General features: G+C 35.0%; 1 protein-coding gene and 1 long non-coding RNA gene across 3 annotated transcripts in view; one reads left to right on the top strand and one right to left on the bottom strand.

Moving 5' to 3' along the window:
* grhl3 (grainyhead-like transcription factor 3) overlaps nucleotides 1-6,882 on the bottom strand; it is an 11,644-nt gene extending 4,762 nt beyond the window's left edge. Inside the window, exons 1-10 of one of the 2 annotated variants that reach the window (XM_005158558.6) lie at nucleotides 6,775-6,882; nucleotides 4,867-5,035; nucleotides 4,717-4,781; nucleotides 3,928-4,168; nucleotides 3,661-3,737; nucleotides 3,362-3,512; nucleotides 2,853-2,964; nucleotides 2,190-2,284; nucleotides 1,070-1,228; nucleotides 146-227 (exon numbers count right to left, since the gene is read on the bottom strand). In XM_005158558.6, coding sequence (XP_005158615.2) covers nucleotides 146-227; nucleotides 1,070-1,228; nucleotides 2,190-2,284; nucleotides 2,853-2,964; nucleotides 3,362-3,512; nucleotides 3,661-3,737; nucleotides 3,928-4,168; nucleotides 4,717-4,781; nucleotides 4,867-5,035; nucleotides 6,775-6,791 — 1,168 coding nt within the window. In that variant the 5' untranslated portion in view covers nucleotides 6,792-6,882. The remainder of the gene's footprint in view (nucleotides 1-145; nucleotides 228-1,069; nucleotides 1,229-2,189; nucleotides 2,285-2,852; nucleotides 2,965-3,361; nucleotides 3,513-3,660; nucleotides 3,738-3,927; nucleotides 4,169-4,716; nucleotides 4,782-4,866; nucleotides 5,036-6,774) is intronic. The other variant, XM_021473186.3, reaches the window with a different exon arrangement.
* Nucleotides 3,947-24,275, top strand: LOC141378575 (uncharacterized). The gene is made up of 3 exons (XR_012393415.1): nucleotides 3,947-4,194; nucleotides 17,248-17,329; nucleotides 22,708-24,275. It is a non-coding gene; the product is annotated as an uncharacterized lncRNA (long non-coding RNA).

Below are 24,275 nucleotides of genomic sequence, written 5' to 3'. Positions count from 1 at the left end.
AGCCCTTATCGTCGAAAATATGTGTGTAAAAACATTCAGACTTGTAGCCCAGGAAGCGGGTCAAAATGCTGAAATGGATAGAATGTAGGTATAGGGTCAGTTCCTGAGCGTCTCATGTTGTATTTATGTGACTGATTGTACTCACTGTTATTGCTGGAGTCTGCAGTGTTCTTAGTTCTCCTCTTGCTTCTCTTCCTCTCCTCATCTCTCATCTTCCTCTCTGCCCCCTGCAAACATTCAAAGTCGATAAAACATTAATAATCTGATTCTGTTTTAAAAAGAAATCGCCAGAAATTATATGTAAGAACATTTTAAGAGTTAATTTAAAGGATAAACAGTGTTTTTATGACCCTTTGTAATTTTTTTGGAGGAAAAAAAAATGACAAGCCTTCTTGTCAACAACTCTGAGTTGGTATCTAGTTTTGGTGCCAGCTGACTGTAGTAGATATGCATCTGATCCAGCTAGAGAAACCACAGCATTGCAGTAATGCACTTCGTTCACCTACTGCTGCTAAACCAGTTAGACGTGTGTTAAATCTAACCTTCCCATCATGCATTTCCACACACAGACTAATAACTATGTCCGCTGCGGAACGTACAAGCGGGCTTTAAAGTGTTAAGGCCTGATATGGCGGTCTGGTTACATTATCTGATCAGCTCAACAAAAGGATCAATCAATAGGAATCAGAAGATAGAGGTTCTAGAAACATTAACAGCGAGATAGACAAACTGAAAGAAAAAACACACGGCTCTGTTTTTTTTTCTGCTTCCTTGAAAACATATACCACGTATCTGAAAATCCACCATTAATTGGTCTGAGGTCAGAGATTTTTTTGACTAAATAAATTAGTAGGACACGATGACTGTGAGTCAGCAATGTGTTTATGACACACAATCCAAGATGAGCTAATGCACACCCTGATAATGAATATAATTAATGTCCTGATGCGAATTTTAGGTTAAGATACACTTATTTTATATCATGATTGGTACAGTTATACAAACATTACTTGTATATATGATTTTTTTTTTTTTAAATACACATTTTACACATTATTGGGCACCTCACCTTATCGCAGAAGATCTTGACTTGACAAACAGCTCGGTGAATGAGACGGTTGTTCCCGGAACTGAAATCATACGTATCTATCTGAAGATTCAGAGGAAGACCCTTAACTCCCTTCTGCGAGGAGAAGTCAGTGCTCAGTGAATTGATGCCAATGTGCACCTGAAAAACACATCAGAAGCATTAATTCTCAAGAAATTGCTACATTTTAGAAAGAGAAATGCAGTAAAAAGTTACACATGGTGCCGTGTGGTTCATTCTCAGGCCCGTCAAAAAATAAGTCTATGCTAAGTCTCTAAACAAAAGGAAGGGTCAGGGATGATACACATTAGATGTGTCATATGCAAATGAGTTCAGTAATTCCAATTCATTTCAAAAGAAAAGGAGTGTCCATATGGAGAACAGCATGGCGAAATCCAACAAGTTGCAACTGGCAGCCAAACAACAATAAAATTTAATCACCTAAATAATATGGATAAAGTTAATTAATGATGTTAAATCCCCCCAAAAATGTTCCTAGTTACTTATAGTTGGTGATTCTGCTGTCACACACTGGAATACAAAAACGAAGTTGGAATATGTCAATTCAAATTCAGATTTTTTTAAATGAATTGTTGCTAGCTAAGCATTGTTAAGTTCTTATAAACTTTAATTATAAGCTACATTTGTACTACAACAGCCCGAGTTTAGCCTTGTTTGTGTTTAGGCTTCATAATGTCTATTCGGTGTTAATTAAACACAAAATTATTTGAGGGGTCCTAATATTAATGACTTTTAACATGTTGCTCAATTTTATTTAATCAATAAAAATGTGTTAGACTGACAGTATTCTTTCATTTCATCTCTGCTCCACCTGCTGTGAGTTTCGTTGTCCCACCCATCACTACCTTGGGGGCATGCTGAAATGAGTCCTATTTCTCTTTCTTTTCTTCCCTGCTTCCTTCCCTCCCTCTTTCTTTTTTTCTTCTCTTTTTTGATTCCCTATGATGACAGGTGCCTGAGGAGGCCGCATACCGTAGATACCACTGCTCTCTGACACTCCTCTAAATGATCCTCCTTTCAAGCCATCACTTAACAAAAACAAGTGACAGGTGGATCTGTGTGTTGCTTTTTGATTTTGTACCTTCGCTTCTTCATTGGTGTTCCAGATGAAGGACAGCGCATTGAAAGCAACTTCTTCCACGTTACTCACTCCACTGAAAACTTCCTTGTAGTCAGCTGAAAGTCAGTACAGAAGAATTTATTATTGCAGATCTCTATGAAATTAAGTACACATCAATCAAAGCATTTAACATTATATGACATCTGACTTTAAGAGCTAATCATGGGTGCGGCGGTAACCGGTGTATAATAAAAACATCTGATATTGTTCTTGTCATGTCAGATACAAAGAAAGCGTCTGTTTTTATGTTTAAAAAAAAACGGTTGTGAAAGTAAATGTCAAAATATGAGTCTATAAAGTTTGAGCATTATAGATGTATTCACTTAGAAATAAAGCAATGTATGTTTATTCTGATCTTTACTCAGTTAAATATTAAAGTCAGTACGTTTTACAAGATTATTGCTGACAAATGGGTATAACTTAATTCTTCAAACAGTATTTTAATGTCATCAATGTAAATACAATGTAAAAATGTATTTTTTCTCAACATATGTTCTCTAACGATGCATCTTAAAATCAAATTTTAAATCTTGTAAAAATATCTTTCAGGATATTTAGATGTATCAACTGTTAAAATATGTTATCATCCATGTTATTTCAGTGTAGTAATGCTGAGATACTCACCGATATCAATGACTCTTTGTTTAACGGTAGGCTGTCGAGCGTGCCAGTGGTTCCAGTACTTCAACTGCATCTCAGGACTCTTGTCATTCTCAAACACTGCCATGATCACCGTCTGAGAGAGAGAAAAAAGAAGGATGATTAGTGTTTTTTAGACATTGTGCGACTCTCTGTTGAACAAATGATTGTCTCTTTGTAAGTCACCATGCTAATACTCCTTTCTTTCTGCTTTGTCAATGACCATAGCAATGCTTGCTTTAAAAAAAAGAACAATCCGTCTTCTCCGTCTCCTGGGTTTACAAAATTGTCGGTATTTGAGTTTACTCTAAAGAGTTTAGAAATCTTTTTTGCTGTTACAAAATGTCAAACTACTGTACTTCAATAGAGGCTAGACTTTAATAGAGGCGTTGGAGCTAAAACAAAATAACCTGTTATATCGCAAGTATGAATTCTTCTTCACATAGGCTTTTTGGGAAGTTTCCAATATGTGCAATCATAGAAATATAACTTACTTTTACTTTGCTGCATGGCACACCAGCAGTGCTGTCGACCCCCTGCAGTGTAATTGGGTAAAACTGGCCCTTGTTGAGGTAAACCATGGGGATTTCTGTCGTCTTGTGCTGGGAAGCTTGTGGGGCACCGAGAAGGAATTGGAAATCATTCCTGCGAAAACATTCAAATGCAAATATATTAATGCAACAGCATTACTCAGTGTTGATTTTTTTTTATGGCTTGCATAGGATCACCAAGTGACATAGTTATTTTTATAGAGGCAAAATGCATGAGAATTGACCGATTTGTAAAGTCTTACCTGTATCTTCCTGGAGAAGAGTAGGAATCTGAGTAAACAGGGCTTGTCTGTCCCCCAAATCCATTGTGGCCAATATGCTGTTTTTTGTGAAGTAAACAAACAGATGTGTCACAAATTGATCATAATTATTAAGTAAATACAATAATTAAGAAGACATTAGTTTCTATGACTAAAAAGACATAAATAATATTTAATATAAAGATAACCTAAAATTGAATGTTGTTATATTACTGTATATTGTAAATGTGTGTTGGGAAAATGTATTACATAAATGCGGACCTCAGGTGTGGCCTCCAGAAAGGTTTGATCCGGTTGCCATGATTTCTGCGACGGTTGAGGCAGGAGAGAGTCGAAGATGTTGTTTAGGTTGACTTGCTTATCATAGTTGTCTGTTGTGTAGCTGTCGGTGCTAGGCTTTGAGGGGTTGAAGGACATGTTTTCTGAAAGGAACTTCATGATGTGAGCGTTCTCCAGCGGGGCAAGTTCAGGGGAAGAGCTGTTCGCCGTCCTACAACATAAATCACATGACGTATCGTAAGTCTCCTTGTTTCGAATTATGATTGTGTTTTTATCCTACTCGATCACTAATGCTATTCACACAAGAGCAGCTGTTAGCTACCTATACAACGATCACAAAAAATGTGTCAAAGTCAATAAAAAGCTTTACTCAATCTCCGCATTGTTTATGGAGCTTTCAGTGCGTGAAAAGCCAAGCCAAACACATTGGGCGGGAGCTGTTTGCCACCTAACGCTGACTTTTTTTTTACTGTTTGAGTTTCTCGGCAGGGTTTGACATCGGGGAGACCAACAAGCTCTGTAGGCTGCTATTTTTCACTAGCACAAAAGGGTTGCTGAGTAGTGACTCAGTCTTTTTGGGATGGGTTGAAGCAGAGGATTAACAGCTGAACAAGCTCTGACCTCAGATAATCTTGGCTAAATTACTCAACCTACCAATGTGTTGTGGCATTATACATCTGGATGACCTACTGTTGCGACATATATTTCTTTCTGATACTACTGTATAGTATGAAATCCATAGTAAATGATAAAGCTCACCTCTCCATTGATTTGTACATGCTGCTCTCACGGGCACATGATGTCATCTTCTGCTCTTTTGAAGGCTTAAAGAAAATACATTAATAATGTTATATGTGTATCTAAAATCAATCATATTTAATCTTTAAAAATGCTGTAATCTTGTGCTACCTTGCAGGCATCATAGAGAAGGTTTAGAGTAGCCAGATCTTCATCTGAAGCCAGTCTGGGTTTAGTTTTACTGAGGTTACCGCTGTCCATGTTGGTCCAGTAGTCCATAACGTAACTTTCGTATGTGCGTATGTGGCTGAAACTCTCGTTCTGTTGTACCATGAGAGCCCTTGGGGAAAGACAAAGGCGATTTAGCACAGATAAAACATCAAGATTTGCCTAGCAAAATAATTCAACAACAGTTCAAAGGCCACAGAAATGTGCCTCTGGTGCACAGAAGACACTCAAAACCACAAAACCGCCAGGTCTTCTCAACAAAAAAAAAGTTAATTAACAGTTTCATGTCCATAGCTTGTTATTCATGAGTGTTTTCGGCATATTTATGGTTTTGAAAATGCATTATAGACACTTGAGCTCCTTGTTGACTGCTTTTGGTGTTGACGCCTCAGATTTTACGCATTTTTCTGTCGTTTGAAATGATTTATTGTTTGGGTAAATTACAGTACACAACCTGAACTTGCAGTAAAACTTTATTTTGATGGTGCTTTTGAATATTAGAAGACTAATATTAGAAGACTTTACAAGTACTTGTCAACTTGCCCTAACCCCAACCCCAAACAGTCATGTAGATGTAGACCCATGTAGATGCAATGTAACTTTAATTCAACAAACGGACCATCAAAATAAAGTGTGACCGATCTAATATTTGTGTCATTTTACAGATTTATATCCTTCAGACCTATTTAATGCTCAATAACGCCTTAATAACCATAAAATCTAACAAAACACCAATAAACAGCAGCCCACTTTCTCCTCTCATCTACACTCAGATGCAGAACCTAAGTGAAGGGACTTAATGTTAACTTAACACAAGCACCACAAACAAAAGACAAGGATTTGAAGAGGATCGCTAACTCCTCAAACAGCTGGATTTGGTTTGGGATTTTCCCTAACTAAAAGGATTAGCAACAAGGTGGTCCGCTATGTTGAGCTCAAACGCAAACAGAGCCGTTTAGGCACCTGTGCTCACACTTAAATTAACGAAAAATTACAAAGACACTGATATTTACTACTTCTAGACACCTGCATGTTGACACAAACCTGCCCTCTGACACTTTAGCACTAGAGTAATGTTTCTTCAGTTTGTGCACACACACACACACGCACATTCGAGCCCCTAGGACAGTTACAGCAGGCTGTCAGAGAGAGTGTGTGTTTCTGTGTCAATTTTCAGCAGAAAGGATCTCGACAAAGCCATTCATGTGGGGGCCGGTTTACACATGAGCAGAGGGAGAGTGGGAGAAGAGGAGAAAGACATTACTCAAGAGGAATAAACAGCTCAGAAGTACAAACTATAGCACATCCCACCAACGAAACATCATCAGATGAGTCATAAGAATCGGCTCATGTTGAAAACAGTAGCTGATAAAATATATACCTGTTAAAAAATAGTAAAATCTGTAATCTAATAAAACATTTGGGGGATTTTTGACAAGTTAAAAATCTGCGCATCCCACAAAAAAATGTACAAATGAAGAGTTTAGATGTGAAAACATCTAAATGCCATCTGAAATGTTCCTCTAAAATGATTGTTTTTTACCAAGCTCCACTGTGTTTGTTCAGTAATAACCCTTTTATGTCAAATGACGTTATCCTTGTCTTTAAAGTGAAATATCTCAACATAAACAATGGAGGCTGAGAAAAATGTTCATCTTCGATTGAAATTTCATACAGCACTTACAGGTTTTTGCATCTGAACTCTTCAAATCTGATCTGATTAGTCCTAGCTTATGTGAGCATATCTAGACAGTGGATGATTTGTTATAATAAAGTTCTATCTTGGATTTTTGTAAAGCAAAAATAGCAACAAATGCGTGTTGTTTGTGTAAATATAATCATAACACTTACTCAATCTCCTTGGTCATGACTCCTTGTACAGGCAGTGCTGATAAAATCCTTAGTTTGGTATCCTGTCTCCTCTCTGAGGTGTGCTTGTGGTTAAATATGTGTGTTTATGTGCTGAAAAATGAAGTGGCACTTTTTAATCCATCTGGCAGGTTGGCTGCTGTGCTCTGATTGGCTGGAAGCCTGAGACAGGTGTGGGATAGGACAGGTGTATCCTCCCTTAACTGTCTCAGTGCTGGAGAGAAACTAGTGTGTGGGGAGGAGGAGGAGGGGGGTTAACTCATTAACACCTCGTATAAAAGACTGAGAGTCTCAAACTAGAGGTGTGAAATGCATCTTATTTGGGATCAGAAACCAAAGGTGCAGGTGAAAGAACAAGGTTTTAACATGCAAATGAAAGGTTGTGTAATTTTGTCAGTCTCTAATTCAAAGAAAAGTTTTGGCTGCAAGATTTTATGGTTTCTTCCATTTAAATTAGCATGTCTGAATTTATATATGCAAGTTGCAAATGAAAATCATTTTTTAAAAGAAGAAGTTATAATTATTTCAACTCATCATTGTACTGCATTTAGATTTTACCTGCAGTAAAGTGCAGTTTATTAATTTTACATAGAAAACATATTTTTTTCAAAAGATTTATTTTTATTGGTTTGTGCATCATGCTTTATTCTCTATGTGCATTATGCTTAATTCTCTTAATTCTCTATTATTTCTAATGCAAGTTGCAAATGAACTTAGTATTAAAATAAGAAATGACAAATGTTTAAGCCCTCTGTTCTAACATTTCCATTTTTATTCTCATTCATTTAATTAAATTTGACTTTATTTCATTTTTAGAGGAAGTTGTAAACAGTTTATATGCATTCAATTATTTCCCACATTATTCTGCCAACACGTATGTTTGTAGGTACAATGCTTAGCATGTATTAGTAAAACCCTCACAAATCTACCTTTTATATTTATATGTTTAATAGGAAGCTATACAATACTATATTTGTGCATATTAGATTAGTCAGTACTGAAGCCAAATCTGGAACTTATCTAACAAAATAACTTACAATAACGGTCCAAAAACTAGTACACTTAAATTTATGTTGTAGAAAAATATTAAATACATATTTTAAAAAAAGAGGACAAATCAAGAGAAACAAACAAAAGGAAAACTTTAGTTAAAATTTTCTTGGTTGTTTTTCCCAATATTTTGCTTGAATGTAATTGTGGTATCTTTCCATTTCTGAATATGTTTGGTGACTAAAATATTATTTGAATTAATATATATGTTTAATAAATCTGTTTTGTTTAAATGCACCAAAATACATTGCCTATATTCACTGAAAAATGGAACAAAACATTAATTTTCAAAATGGGGTGTACTCAATTATGCTGAGCACTGTATGTGCCCCGTAATTAATTATTGATCATTTATTTTTAATTTGTAAAATAAAGTATTAATGGATTTCTTTTCCATTTTTTACGTGATTAAAAAAAACTTAAAGAATACATTTAAATTTGTTTTTTAATTATTTACTATGGGTTGTTCATGCATGATTTGTAAAAAAAATTCTGCTGCATCAGAATGATTTTAGATATGGATTTCAGATGGGAACTGATGCAATCAGACAAAAGCTTGCATTTGCTCCATTAATATTTTTAAAATCTTACTTTTTGAGCTGCACTTTTATTAATATGAATGCATTTAGATTTTGTTTCTTGAAAATCCCGTGCTCAGCATAAATTCAGGCAATATATTCCAAAAAACATTACAACCTACAAAATTTTAACTAATTTCTTTGCTTCTCTTGATTTTTCCTCTTTATAAATTAGTATTTGATATTTTTCTATAACATATAAATTTGGGTTTGCTAGTTTTTGGACTGTTATTGTAAGTTATTTGGTTAGATAGGCTCCAGATTTGGCTTCAGTACTGACTAATCTAATGTATATGCACAAATATAATATTGTATAGCTTCCCATTAAACATATAAATTTAAAAGATAAATTTGTCAGGGGTGTATTAATATATGATGAATACTATAGTAAGATTAATTTTGATTTAATTTTACATATAATCATTTAGACCCACTTGAGTGTTTTTAATTACTGTGTACATGCATAAATTTACACTGATGCTTATTACAAAAACCTGCATTTAAGCATTTAACCGAAAAATAGTAACTAGTTACCGTTACTAGTAACTTCATTCAAAAATAACTCAATTACTTTATCGATGCTTACACTAAAAGTATTGCATTACTGTTAAAAGTCATTTTTGAGGTACTTTTCCAGAGAGCATTTTTAATGCTTCCATTTAAGCCCTTATAATGTCACTTAAGTGCTGCATGGAGAATACACGGTTAATCAGCTTCTCAGTATTAAAATTCATTTACATTCACACAAACTAAAACACAAAACTTAAATAAAAATTAATTTTTACACACTATTTTTTTTAAGTCAGACCAGCAGAATTAAAATAAAAGGTGATAAACCAGCTAAATAATATATTCAGAAACAAAAAAGCACTAAAGTTGCTTCAGCGTCATAAAAGTTTGTACTTAACCCATAAACATTCACAGCTTGAGTATGAAAGTAGCAACAATATACAAAAAACAAAAAAACCTTAATGAAATGAAAACATCACTCAGAATCTATTTGGTAAAACTCAGCACCAAAAGAAAACTGCTATTATATAACTATAAATTATATGCATTTTAACAAAACAAAAACATAGCTGTATGTATTTTTAACATTATCTATGTCAATAATTTTCTTTGCCAGTACAGTAACAACTTAACAACTATGATTTTTATTAAATAATTGCTCTTTATTCATGGTAACATGCAACATCAGATGCGCACAGTATTTCTGCCTTTTACTTTAATGCATTAATATACCCCAGACCTGCTTGCGTTTATGTGCATCTATTAATCCAAGATTTGTTAAGACCTCAGGGTATCTGGTATAGTGTCACAAAGAGTGCGTGCTCTGTGGCCTGCCCTCACGCACACACCCACGCGTGTTTCACAAACACACAGGCACACACCGAACCTTCGGGCACTTTGGAGTTCAACTAAAAAAATGTGCAGAAGAAATAGATTATCAGAAGTAAAGAAGGAAGTCAGGAATGCTGCTACCACTTACGGGAAATGAGCATTGCTCTACACAAGTGTCATTTCTTATGCGTTAACATGATGTGGTTATATGTTGAAATGACTTTCCATTTGCAGTTTAAAACCCCATGTTGCACTGTAACAATTATTTTGTTTTTCATAAAGCCATAAAGTTATCAGATTGAGTGTTTTACAAGAAGTCTATCTCTAGACTTTGATATGCAGTTACATACAGCAAAACTTATACAAAATGTATTATTAAAATATAGAGCATTCTTATATCAGTGTTTCTCATAAGTTTATGTTTATGTTGTCAGTGGGTTTATCATCTCACTTCTGTTATTGTCCTTTTCAGCATGAGTTTCCTGATATATTGATTTTAATGATATACGAACTAAAATGCATCTCTGAGTTGCAATGACTCTCCATTTGTCTTTCGTTTGTCATTATCATATGACTGAGAAGAATTGGACTGATCTTATGGTATAACGTGGGCTGATTTAAGACTGGGATCCGCAGGTGTGAACGGTGTGGTTGAGAGTTTGCTGTTTGTGAATGTAAAGGGAAAGAGCCATTAGAGCAAGAGGCTTTTTCTAAAGGGATCATTTCACACCTAGAAACCGCGCAGAAAACTCAGAAACCAGCACCATCATTGGGGTTGGTATGTGTTAAAGAAGAAATAGGAAAGTTGAATATGATAATCCGTGACAAAGGGGTTGTTTCTGTTGTGCTGTCCTCAAAAACAGCAGGGACTCTGTTTCTCCTTAATCTAAAAGGCTTAATATGGTTTTAAGTCTATTTTAAAATGAATGTCTGAGTGAATAAGAACTAAATATATATCAAAATGTAAAATTTAAAACAGTAAAAAAGGTTAAAACAGTAAGAATTATAATGAGTAATATGATATAAAGAGTTAAAGCATATAAAGTGTAATATGATACTCATTTCACCGTGGATCTAAAATGATGCAGACATTTTAATTACAACTTTGAAGTGAATAAAAGAAAATATAACAGTAAAGTGAGTTTTTATTTTTAAACCACCATAAAAATGCACTTATTAAAAACTGTTTAAAATGAACGATTGATTAAATGATTGAAGAAATGATTTAAAAGGAGATTGAAAAAATTTCCAAGATAACCACGATTAAACAACTCTAATGTTAAGATATGACATACAAAAACATGTAATGACAGAAAAATTAATTAAAACAATAACAGGGCTCATGTCAGGACTCACACTGTTTTTCTTCTAGTTGTGGATTATTCAGATGGTTATTACATACAGCCAAGGAACATAATAATAAAAGGCTGACTCACCATGAATGAACTCCTGGCACATCTAACTGAATTCTGGATGCAGGGAGTTTTAGATATTTATGCTTTTAAACTTTGGTAACTTTTGGTGTTGAACATTTTACTCTGAAGGTTAGCAAACCTGTCTTTTATTGATGTTTTTAGACTTTGAAACAAAATTGTATAATAAATTATACATGCATATATATTAAGCTCATATAGGAACTTGATCTCTGCTCCAAACATTTTCATAGGTAAAATACCTTCCATTGAAATTTTTAGTGGTTTAAATAATAAATTCTTTCTGAGATAGTCATGTAGTATGGCATACAAAACTAATTAATGAGCTGCACTGGGAAAAAAAACGCTGGGTTCCACACAATCGATTTGTGTTGGGACAACCTGAAGGAACTAAGTTAACTTATTAGTTTCTACAAATTTAAGTGGATTGAATGTAAAGCTATTAAGTTGTCCCAAAAAGCATAAGAATTGTGTTGTTTCAGCTCATTTTAAACAAGTAGTTTAACCTTTTTTGTGTGACAGTACTAAATGATTTGTACACTGTAAAACCCAAAAAGTTAAGGCAACTCAACCCATTTGAGGAAACCGATTGCAACAAACCATTTAAGTTTAAAAGCTAATCCTAATAAGTACTGTGAACTTAATCCATTTAAGTAAATGAAGCAATTTGAGCAGAGTAAAACCCAATAAATGAAGAGAACTCAAACCAACTGAGTACTGGAAAACTTAATAAGTTAAGGCAACTCAAACTATTTTAGGAGATCGATTTGAGGAAACCGATACAAACCATTCGAGTAAAAAAAAATCTATATGAGTACTGTGAACTTACTTCATTTAAGTTGAAGTAATGAGGTTAATTAACTCATTACCTTCAACACTGAGTTCAAAACTCTTTTTAAATGAGTAGAATTAACTTTCAGTCAATTTTGAGTTGACTACACTCATTTCATTTGATAAAGTTGACTGTTGGGTTTTACAGTGTATAACTTGACTGTGTGTGGGTCAAAAACAAGATATCCCAATTTAAATGTCAAATTAACCAAAACAATATTTTATACACATAGAAAGCATATTAAATGCCAAGTAAGGTGTCTCAAAGCAAAGTGGAAAGTAGAGGAAAAACATTGCTGAAAAAATGCATCGTTATTCGGTAAACAGAACTATATTTATGTCAAAAAGCATAAACTGTAAAACAATATAAGATCAATTAGTCATGACAGCATATGTCTTTAGTTCATAGTAACATATTTAACTGGTAATCATGTTCTAAATTAATTATATAAGGTACGCAAGCTGTTTTAAGTCAGTTTAACCAAATTTAAGTTCAATGGACTCAAAAGGTTAACTTGATTCAGCTTAAAAATTTAAGGCAATCTGGATTTTTTACAGTGTACTTATTCTTGTGCGTGTACTTAGTTAAAATATATGTATATATAAATCATGCTACATATTAATAACTTGTGGCTGATGTGGAAAATTGAGTGGTTTGTTTAGTGTAAAAGTCCCTTTAATGCAAGTCTTTAAGTTAGTAATGTTTATGGCACCTTTCACAGACAAGAAGTCCTAAAATGTCTTACAGCAAAAAGCACAAAATCAAACGGATTATTAAAAGCAGTCCAAATACCACAAACATTTAATTCAATAACAGACAGGTAATTAAAAGATTGTCCAGTGAGGTGTGTCTTTAAGTGTTTTTCAGATTTCACAGAACTCGTAATTCTCAGTGTTGAAGGGAGAGAGAGAGAGAGAGAATTGCTCATCAAATGATTCTTTTTCAAAATGATTTGTGAAAAAACCCTATTGTTACTCACTGACATTTTGAATGTCTTCTGTAAATCATGCTATAATGTTTGAGAGCTTTTCATTTTACCACACAAAATGCACAAACAATTCAAGGTGTATTACACTTAATTACTTCATTATTTTAATGCCTGAAACACCTTTTTTATCTTTGACCACTGCAAAAAAGCCTCATGATTTACTAATTTATGTAATCAGAGAGCAAAAAAATTCCAGATTACCTGAAACTGACTTTAAACTGTTTAAGCTCACATATCGAAAACATACTAGACTCAATTAAATGTTTCTATATTTAAAAAAAAAATTTGTTTACATGCAGACTAAAATCATATATTAACAAATTTAATTGAACTTTGAGCTTTGATCTGATTTTGCACATATATATTCTCAGGTTACTCTTTTAAATTAAAACAAAGATCTAGTAAACTGAATTGCACAAGAAGAACTAACTGAGATGCTATATATGTGATTGAGCTGAGAAATGATGATGTGAATTAATCAACACACTCTTCCTTAAAACTTCCTCCTAGTCTGAAAGCAAGTGCTGTACAGTATGACCCAATGAAACTGACGGATGTTACTCAAGATGTTCTGAAAATGTATGACTGATGAGTGAAATGCTTAGATCAGAGCCCAGCACACACACATTGTGATGGTAAAATCGTAAAGGCGTGACCGGTGCTATCTATTGGACTTAGTTTCATTCTCACACACACACACACACACAAACATGGAGTAAAGCTGAAGTTTCTTACATTTGTCCTCGGGCTACACTGTGACTGTCGTAACTGAAGAATACTGAGTCCAAAAATATACACTGTCAGACCTGCAAGACACTTTTGTCTCATATTTCCTTTCAGGGATTTTGTGTGTATTTTAATGCTGTAACAGAAGAGCAGAAATGTGACACATTGTGTCAAAAGCAGTTTCCTCAAACAACAAAGCACAAAAAGGCTGAATTGTTTGAGCTCAGGAGAGCATAAGCTTATCTTTTTGGTTAATATGCTATTAATAACTGTCTAATTATGGGATTATTCAACTAGTGCTACTTAAGACGAAGTCAAGATAATAGCCATACATTATTTTGATTGTGTGTTTTGTCTGTTTGTTTATTTTGGCGTACACAACATGTTATTCACTTAAAATCAGGGACTTTTTTTCTCCCGAAATTATTAGATTAACCAAATTATACCAATACATAATTTATAATTAACTTAATATGTATTTATGTATTTATTACTGTATATTTATTTCTAATATCTGCTCTTTTATTGTGTTGTCTGGATGTCTATAAAATAATTATGATAAAATTAAATAAATAATTAAATAATTTAATGTAATTAAAATAAAATTAGTTTTCTAAATTGTACAATTACATGATCATTGTTTTCTAAGAAATTGTAAATCAATTGTACGGATATATACAAAATTATTTTTATTAAGTTAATTTAATTTATAATATTTATATCTACATATTTATTATTCAGTTAGGTATAATGAACCTTCCTGATTGTGATATAAAAATCATTAGTAGATATTCTTTCATCATATAATTGTACAGATACATTTTTAATTCATTTGGTGTATATTTATTAATCAGCTATTAATATATTTGTTAACCAGTGTTATGTGATAAACCCACTCTCTGATCATAATGTAAATATTTTTGATGGCTAATACATTATTTAAAGAAATTGTCTAGGAAATAAAATTGTCTACGACAGTGGTTCTTAAACTTTTTTCATCAAGTACCACCTCAGAAAAAAATAGTCTCTCTAAGTACCACCAAAATGAGCAGATTGGACTACAGTAGCGTAGTAGGCCCAGTAAAGCAGCTACAACTCTGCACAGTTAAAAAACGTGGCAGATTACCTCAGAAATATAGGCTATATGTCATTTATGGCATATTATATACATAATTTTTTAGCAATTTTGAAATGTGTGTAGCATGTACATGACATATTTCATTCCCCCGCATACCACTAAAAGGAAGCCTGCGTACCACTAGAGGTACACGTACACAGTTTGAGAACCACTGGTCTACGACATTATAAAGATAATGACTAGTGTAATTGTACAGATAGAGTAAGTGTACAGATACAATAAGTACTTTTTAGGGATTTAATATTTATTTATTAACCAGTTTGATACACTCTTATTTCCTACTCTTCATGTAAAAATCTTTATTTGGATATTATTTAATTATTATTAAAATCAGACATGTGAACTCATTTGAAAATAATAAAATTTATTTATTTTGGTAGCACTTTAGTTCAAGTACCAATACCCACTATTAACTGCTGATTAGCATGCCTAATAATATGATATTGGCTGTTTATTAGTACACTGTAAAAAATCCATTATTTTCTATTTTTTTTTTGGCAGCTGGGGTGCTGAAAAAATTTGCAAAACAACTGCCATTGAATTACAGACATTTAGCGCAAAATAATGGATGGTAAATTACAAAAAATATCCTTAAACTTTAATTTAAAAAGTGTGACCTTCATTTTTTTACCATTTTGTTTATAATAACAATTGTACAATAGCTAAAAAATAGCACCACAAAATGTAACACAAATCTTACAAGCTGGCTTGTACATATGCTAATTCTAGCTCTACATTCATGTGAGCTACAAGAGGTTAAAATACCAATTTTACTGTTAATTTACTGGGCACATTTTGCCCTGTGTAAAGAATTTACAGAAGTGGTGCTGCAAGTCAGCGCCAATACCCTAGTGGTAAAGTGCGCTGACATATAGCACTGATGTGCTCATGGTGAACAGAGTTTGATTCCCAGCTCGAGGTGTCTTGATGATTATTTCCCTGTCTCTGCTTCCCACATATTCTTGTCTCATCAAGGTGAAGAACCTCTTAAAACACATTTAAAAGAAGTTGTGCTGTAAAAACACGCTATGTGGCTGGCAACCCAGCTGCCAGTATTATTCTGTAAATTTACAATGAAATGTTTTACAGTGTATACATAAAAGAATGAGTTTGTCAACTTTGCTAATAAATGTGTAATAATGTGATTATTCATTTATTTGGACTTAAAGGGACCTATTATGCATTGTTTTACGAGATGTACAATAGGTTTCTGATGTGTTTAGAGTATGTATGTGAATTCTCAGCCAAAAATACCCCACACATAATTTTAGTATGACCCTTTAAAACTGCCCCTTTTAGGCTTTCATCCAAATTGTGCTGTTTTGGTGACTGTCGCTTTAAATTCATCTGAGCTTGTGCTCATAGTCTTAGTTTAACAGTGTTAAAACATTTTTATGGTGTATTAAAGCAGCATGCAAACACATGCTGCTGTTTTCCTGTTAGATTTTTACTAAAGAACTACAGAAATCCTCTCCATCTCTATAAGCTCTTATGAAGGACTGTAGTTTTCTGACTGGAAACTGTTTGCAAAACGGCATGGATGAGAAACACCTAATGAAAAGGGACAGAAAGAGCTTTCCCTTTGCGTGATAGGCATCTTTTCCTGCATGGGTTGAGATGTTCCCGTGGGACTGTGAGCTTTCCGTGCTTTCCAGGATTGTTACCACATTGGGAAGAGCAATAGAAACGAAACATGTCAGGACCCCGCATGCAAATGTTAACGCACATGCTTATTGTAAATAACCCCTGAAACAAGTCCAAACCTTCACCCTGCTACTCTCCGACACCTCTCTAACACACACACAAAGAGAAAATAATCCCCTCGTCACCTCCTAAAACTTATATGAAATTTGCAAGTGCTTTTGTTCTAACTTTGGAGAAACAGACACACACACACACACACACACACACACACACCTCTCGCTCACGTGTGCAACTCCAAATCTCTCTGCCAGTTTCACTCTACAAGTCGTGTCTTGTTGAACAGAAGAGAAAGAGAGAGAAAAGAGAGAGAGAGAGATTTTGACATTTTCATCACAAGTCTTTCTCCATTGACATAAATGTACTCATTGAAACAGCATTCAGTTGAAGCTTAGATTACTACTGATATCCTTCAAAAAATGCCCTTGTAACGATAAAGACTTCTACAAATATTGCTGGGTTTCACACAATCAATTTGTATTGGGACAACCTTAAGGACTTAAGATAGTTCATTAGTTCTTACAAATTTAAGTGACTTGAATATGAAACAATTAAGTTATCCCCAAAAATATTAAGAATTGTGCTGTTTAAGCTCATCTTAAATGAATAGTTTGACCAAACAGCAAAAATAATTTTTTAAAAGATTAACCTTTATTTTAATCAATCAGGGGTCGCCACAGCAGAATGAACCGCCAGCTTATCCAGCACGTTTTATGCAATGGATGCCCTTCCAGCTGCAACCTAACACTGGTAAACACCCATACACTTTCATTCACACACATATACTACAGACAGTTTAGCTTACACAATTCACCTACCGCATGCCTGTGGACTGTGGGGGAAACCAGAGCACCTGGAGAAACCCACACTAACATGTGGAGAACATACAAACTCCACACAGTAATGTGAGAGGCAACATCGCTACCCACTGCGCTGCCTCTTAACGCATATAAGGTGTTTTAATTTAAAAGTTTGTATTTTTGGTGTATTTTCTCCTCAAATTTAAATGTATTTTTATTAAAATATACTTTAAAAAACAGTGGTGGGAAAAGTTTTTTTTTACTTTTAAAAAGTGACTAACTGTGTTACTTTTTATGGAAGGAATGTGTTATATTACATTTGCATCCTTCTTTATAGTGGCTGGGTTTGGTTGTTTGTGATCATATCAAACTAACTGATATTTTTGACAAATAAGGCTTTTTTACTGCAAAGTGAGAGGTGAAGTAAATAAACTTCAAGCCGAAAGTGAAGTTGGTTAAACAGTGACACCTTCTACACACCTTCTGCTTTTTCTTGTTCACACAACTTTTAAAATCAACAGCTGCACTGACCTCAAATTGTTTGTCAGTAATACAAAAAACATTTAGTTTTGTTATCATAAGAGTATTAGTTTTCTGAAGAGGTGTACTACTCTGTAACAAAACTATTTAAGTTGTGCCAACTGACATTTTTTTGTTTGCAATACTGGAATGCCTGAAGTTGAGCGAACAAAAAAAAACAAAACTCAAAAGTCCTTCTTTCAGTTTTTCCTTGTGTACTCAATCTTTTTTCCACCTTCACTTGATAGGACAGTAGAGAGTAGTATAGTCAGGAAAGCGTGAGCTGATGAGAGAGGGGAAGGATCATAGGACTTCCATTGGCACTGACATGTACTCAACTTTTAAAAACATCAGTTGCACTGGCCTAAACTATCTGAAGTTGAGTGAACAAAAAACTCTTGTGGAAATTGGTACTAAAAATAATACATTATCAAAACAAACAAACATAGTTTAATAGACATACATTAACAAAACATTTAATAGACACAGAATAAGAAACAGGACAGGAGGTAAAACAACAATAACGGTAAACAAGACAAGGATCAAGTCATGGCAGGACAAACAGGGAAAATGCTTTCTAATGCTTCACATGTGAAGCATGCCTTCTTGTTTTTTTTTCAGTGGAACTATGTTTGTTTGTTCTGATAATTCTGCAGACAAAAAATGTTCAGTTGGGACAACTTTAAAAACTTATAGAGTAGTTTACGTCTATGTCTTTGGACTGTGGGGGAAACCGGAGCACCTGGAGGAAATCCACACGAACATGGGGAGAACATGCAAACTCCACACAGAAATGCCAAGGCACAGAAATGAATGCTGAGGCATTTAAGCCAGGGCTTGAACCAGCGACCTTCTTGCTGTAAGGCAACAGTGCTACTCACTGAGCCACCATGACGCCCAAATGTTTTTTTGTATTACTGACGAATAATTTTAGGTCAGTGCAGCTGAAGTTTTCAAAAGTAGAGTGAACAAGAGAAAGCAAAAGGAAATGAGGGTTATGTTTCTTTTTGTTGTACTAACTAAAACCATTTTACAGTGTAGCAGTGAATATTCTGAGTTTGCAGATTAATGATTTTATTCATCTTGAGGGTAATGAAGGATGCTGAATCTGTATTTGTGCAAATGAAATGAGTAAATACGTTCACTTTAATCTCTCAAACTCAATTCACACAGTTTTGCTCCAGTCCAATCAAACACAGCTGATCTAGAGTGTCTAGTAGTCTTGAACACCTTGATTAGTTGGATCAGCTGTGTTTGATTAAAGTTGGAGCAAAACTTTGCAGAGCTTCGGCCCTCCAGGAATTGAGTTTGAGACCTATGATCTAGAACAAGAATAAGTCTCATGTTTGTTGTGTGTACTGTACAGGGCTGCGGCCCTCAAGGAACTGTGTTCAACACCCCTGCATTAGATTATACTATTATTCAAATCTAGAGCTTATTTAACAAATAATTTACAATAACGGTCCATTAGTAGCCCAAATTTATATGTTATGAAAAAATTTTAAATATAAAGACAAATAAAAATATATTTAAAAATTTGTTGAAATTTTGTATGTTTTTTTTTTTACATTTTTCATGAATTTAAATAAAAACTTTATATTTCTAAAGGTTTTCAGTGAAATAAACATTATTTAATAAATATATCTGTTTATTAAGTCGTTTTTGTTCAAATGCATCGATATATATATATATATTACCTATAATAAATAAAAAAATATATATATTCATTTCTGTGTGGAGTTTGCATGTTCTCCCTGTGTTCTTGTGGGTTTTCTCCAAGTGCTCTGGTTTCCTCCACAAGTCCAAAGACATGCGCTATAGGTTAATTGAATAAACTAAGTTGGCCGTATAGTGTATGTGTGTGAAATGTGTATGGATGTTTTCCAGTACTGGGTTGCTGCTGGAAGGGCATCTACTGTGTAAAATATACTGTTCATTCCACTGTGGCGGCCCGTGATGAATAAAGCGACTCAAAAAATGAAATGAATGAATGAATAAAAATTGAGTGTACTCGTTTATGCTGAGCACAGTATTTTGCTGGAATAAAGACATTTTAAATTATTTTTAAAATTCATTTTATTTATATATTTATATTAATCCCTTTAAGAACTTATTTTTGAAACCAATGACCTGCCTAATTAACCTAATTTGTCCAGTTAACCTAATTTAACTAGTTTTTAAATGGAAATTTTAGGTTAAATACTGGTTACTTGCAGAATATTCATTTATTTTTCTTAGGCTTAGTCCTTTTATTCATCAGGGGTCGCCACAGCAGAATGACCTGCCAACTTATGTTCTACACAGCGGCTGCCCTTCCAGCTGCAACCCAGTACTGGGAAACATCTATAAACACACAAATCCAAGTGAACTCTGGGAAAACTCCACACAGAAACATCAACTGACCAACCCAGGACTCAAACCAGCGACTGTGTCGCCACTAACTTGTCTAGTTAACCTGTTTAAACTAGTTTTAAAATTGCAATTATAAGCTAAATACTATTTTATGCATAATATCTAGAAAAATATAATGTACAGTCATATTAGTTAAATATAATTTTTCTCTGTTAACCTGTCATGTTCGTGTCAAATCTGATCGATTTACAGCTTAAAACACTGTGATTGCCTCAAGGCCTTATGATATTTAAAAGTGATGATCACCTCTTTATTTGAATTTTTAGTGCCATAGTCAACCTTGTTACACTAGTGGCAAAAAAAGTGACCGCTATAGGAAATGATTGGGTATCCAGACTATTTTCTTCCATCTAACAGAAAACATCCCCATATACTGTAACCACCCAAACTCACTCACTCACTCACACTCACTCACTCACTCACTCACTCACTCACTCACTCACCAACACTCACTTTCACTCACTCACTCACTCACCCACACTCACTCACTCACTCACTCACACTCACTCACTCCCTCACTCACTCTCTCACTGACTCACTCTCTCACTCACTTACCCAAACTCATTCACTCACTCACACTCACTCACTCACCAACACTCACTTTCACTCACTCACTCACTCACTCACTCACTCACTCACTCACTCACTCACTCACTCACTCACACTCACTCACTCACTCACCCACACTCACTCACTCACACTCACTCACTCACTCTCTCACTCACTCACTCACACTCACTCACTCACTCACTCACTCGCTCACTTACTCACACTCACTCACTCACTCACTCACCCACACTCACTCACTCACTCACTCACTCACTCACCAACACTCACACTCACTCACACTCACTCACTCACTCACACTCACTCACCCACACTCACTCACCCACACTCACTCACTCACACTCACTCACTCTCTCACTCACTCTCACTCACTCACTAACTCACTCAATCACCCACACTCACTCACTCACACTCACTCACTCACCAACACTCACTCTCACTCACTCACACTCACTCACTCACTCACTCACTCACACTCACTCACTCACTCACTCACACTCACTCACTCACCAACACTCACACTCACTCACACTCACTCACTCACTCACACTTACTCACTCACTTACCCACACTCATTCACTCACTTACTCACACTCACTCACACTCACTCACTCACTCACTCACTCACACTCACTCACTCACCAATTCTCACTCACCCACCCACATTCACTCACTCACACTCACTCACCAACACTCACTCTCACTCACTCACTCACTCACTCACTCACACTCACTCACACACCCACACTCACTCACTCACACTCACTCACTCACTCACCAACACTCACTCACTCACTCACTCACACTCACTCACTCACAAACACTCACTCTCACTCACTCACTCACACTCACTCACTCACTCACTCACTCACCCAGACTCACTCACTCACGCACACTCACTCACCCACACTCACTCACTCACTCACTCACTCACACTCACTCACTCACTCACCAACACTCACTCTCACTCACTCACACTCACTCACTCACACTTACTCACTCACTCACTCACCCACACTCACTCACTCACTCACTCACCAACTCTCACTCACTCACCCACATTCACTCACTCACTCACTCACCAACACGCACTCTCACTCACTCACACTCACTCACTCAATCACCCACACTCACTCACTTACTCACACTCACTCACTCACCCACACTCACTCACTCACTCACACTCACTCACCAACACTCACTCACTCACACTCACTCACTCACCAACACTGCCTGACTCACTCACTCACTCACACTCACTCACTCACCCACACTCACTCACTCACTCACTCACTCACTCAATCACACTCACTCACTCACCAACACTCACTCACTCACTCTCTCACTCACTCACTCACTCACTCACTCACTCATTATTTGTATTTTCACTGCAGTAACTGTATGTTTAATTCTATAAATTCATGTTAAACACTACTTTAAGACATAAAAATATGTTGTTTTAATAATATTTTTTTTGAGTATGTGCTAATTTAACAGCCCGTAAAAACAGATTGGTCATTTTTGACAGGAAACACTAAAGTAAGGGGGGGAAGGTGAACACGTGAACACACGGAGGGTTTAACAGCATTTGGGAAATATTTTTTTCAAGAATTAAAATTTCGCAGGAGGGCCACTTTTACATTCAACTAAGTATACATGATAAGCAACAAGTGCAAAGTAGTATATATCCCATAGATTTTATGCTTCACTTTAATGAACAAATATAATTTCCTAATTCTTTCGGTGCAGACTGTATTTCTAAAGCTGCAGGTGTTTTTAACCCATGTCTCCAAATGCACCATAGTAACCGACTTCCTCTGTTTATTGCAGTTTTGCATCCTGAGGAATAAAGAAGATGTTAATCTAGAGAAGCTCCGGGATTAAAGCATGGATGTGAGTCATGGAGTGAAGGAATGCTGAATACACCTGCAGACACCTGCCGAAAAGCCCTAATGGCACATGTCAAACATCACGCCTGCCTGTGACGGGATGGGACGGGGAGAAGGAGGAACAGGGGTGAACATGGAGAGCGAGCGGAGGAGGCAGAAACAAGCAAAGGGTGCTGGTTTGTGCCCACAGCTACACAACAGGTTCAACCTGAACCCAGCGCTAACAAAGACTGTGATTACAAGGTGCTGAAAAAATGAAGGAAGAGACAAACAAACAGAAAGCAAATGAAACGGGGCCTTTTGTTTCACCGTGATGGCTTTTGAAAAGTCAGGGTTTATGGTGGAGAGCTGCGCCTGCGTGTCTGTCTGTACGTCCATCTCTCCGTACGGATTAACCTCTGTCAAGTAGCTGACAGGACGGTTAGCTCAAACAAACCATTACTGCATTAACACTCACCCAGACAGGTGACAATCCACACACGTTTGCTGAGCTCATCCCACAGACCTGGCCAAAATCACTGACCTGAAAGAAAAACTTGTGCAACTTTAGAATGAAAATAAAGTTGATGTTTCCTTTATTAACTGCATGATGTTAAACATAATATTCTCTTTTTCAGTGATATATAAATGTTGAGTATTTGTTGTGAATATACATTTATGAGTTCATATTACATGCAAGAAGACTGATAGAAGTCATCTTGTGCACACACACACACACTTTCACCTGCACCTATGACATGTAAACATGTAGATATAAAGGGCAAATCCATGCATGAAGTTTCCATGTTTTCAAAAATGTTAAGTTTTTACATGGGTACTGAAATAATTAGCTGCTCAATGATGTCTCTTACAAAAACATTGGCAATTTGGCAGACATATGTATCTATTTCTCTTTTATATCTAATATACTGTATAAATAAAACAAAAATATTTTCAATATAATACAAATTTACAAAAGTTGTACTATCTAAATAAAAACTAAAACAGATAATAAAAAACAACAAAAATATTAATTGTAATAAAAATTATACGAAATTATACATCTATCTAAAAAATCTAATTCAAATTTTATTTCTCACATTCAGAATCATACACAGTATATGGTGTGAAATGCTTACATGACCTTGACTTAAATAATAATAACAAGAATAGCAATAATAATAAGAGGAAAAACATTTATAATAATAATAATAAGAGACTAAATTATGGAGAAATTGAAGTAATGCAACAGAAAATAAAAGCTAATATAAATTATTTAAAGACTTTCGATATGACTGCCAATGTTTGTTTAATTTGGGTGTCTAAATCAAAGTACAAACTGCACTTTCCAGAATCAAATATAACAATAGGAAGCTAAAAAAAACATACTTATTATAGAAAAGTTTTTTTTTTCATTTATAGAAACTAAGACAGTGTCATTTTAGTACCACTGCATGTTGTGTGTGTGTGTGTGTAATCCCATGTTGTCTGAACATTTCCAAAAATTATATAGTTATAGATACAATGGGT

This window comes from Danio rerio, chromosome 17, assembly GCF_049306965.1.
Source record: "Danio rerio strain Tuebingen ecotype United States chromosome 17, GRCz12tu, whole genome shotgun sequence".
Lineage (NCBI taxonomy): Eukaryota > Metazoa > Chordata > Actinopteri > Cypriniformes > Danionidae > Danio > Danio rerio.
Note: the sequence above shows the minus strand (reverse complement) of the source record. Positions and strands in the feature narration are given on the sequence as shown.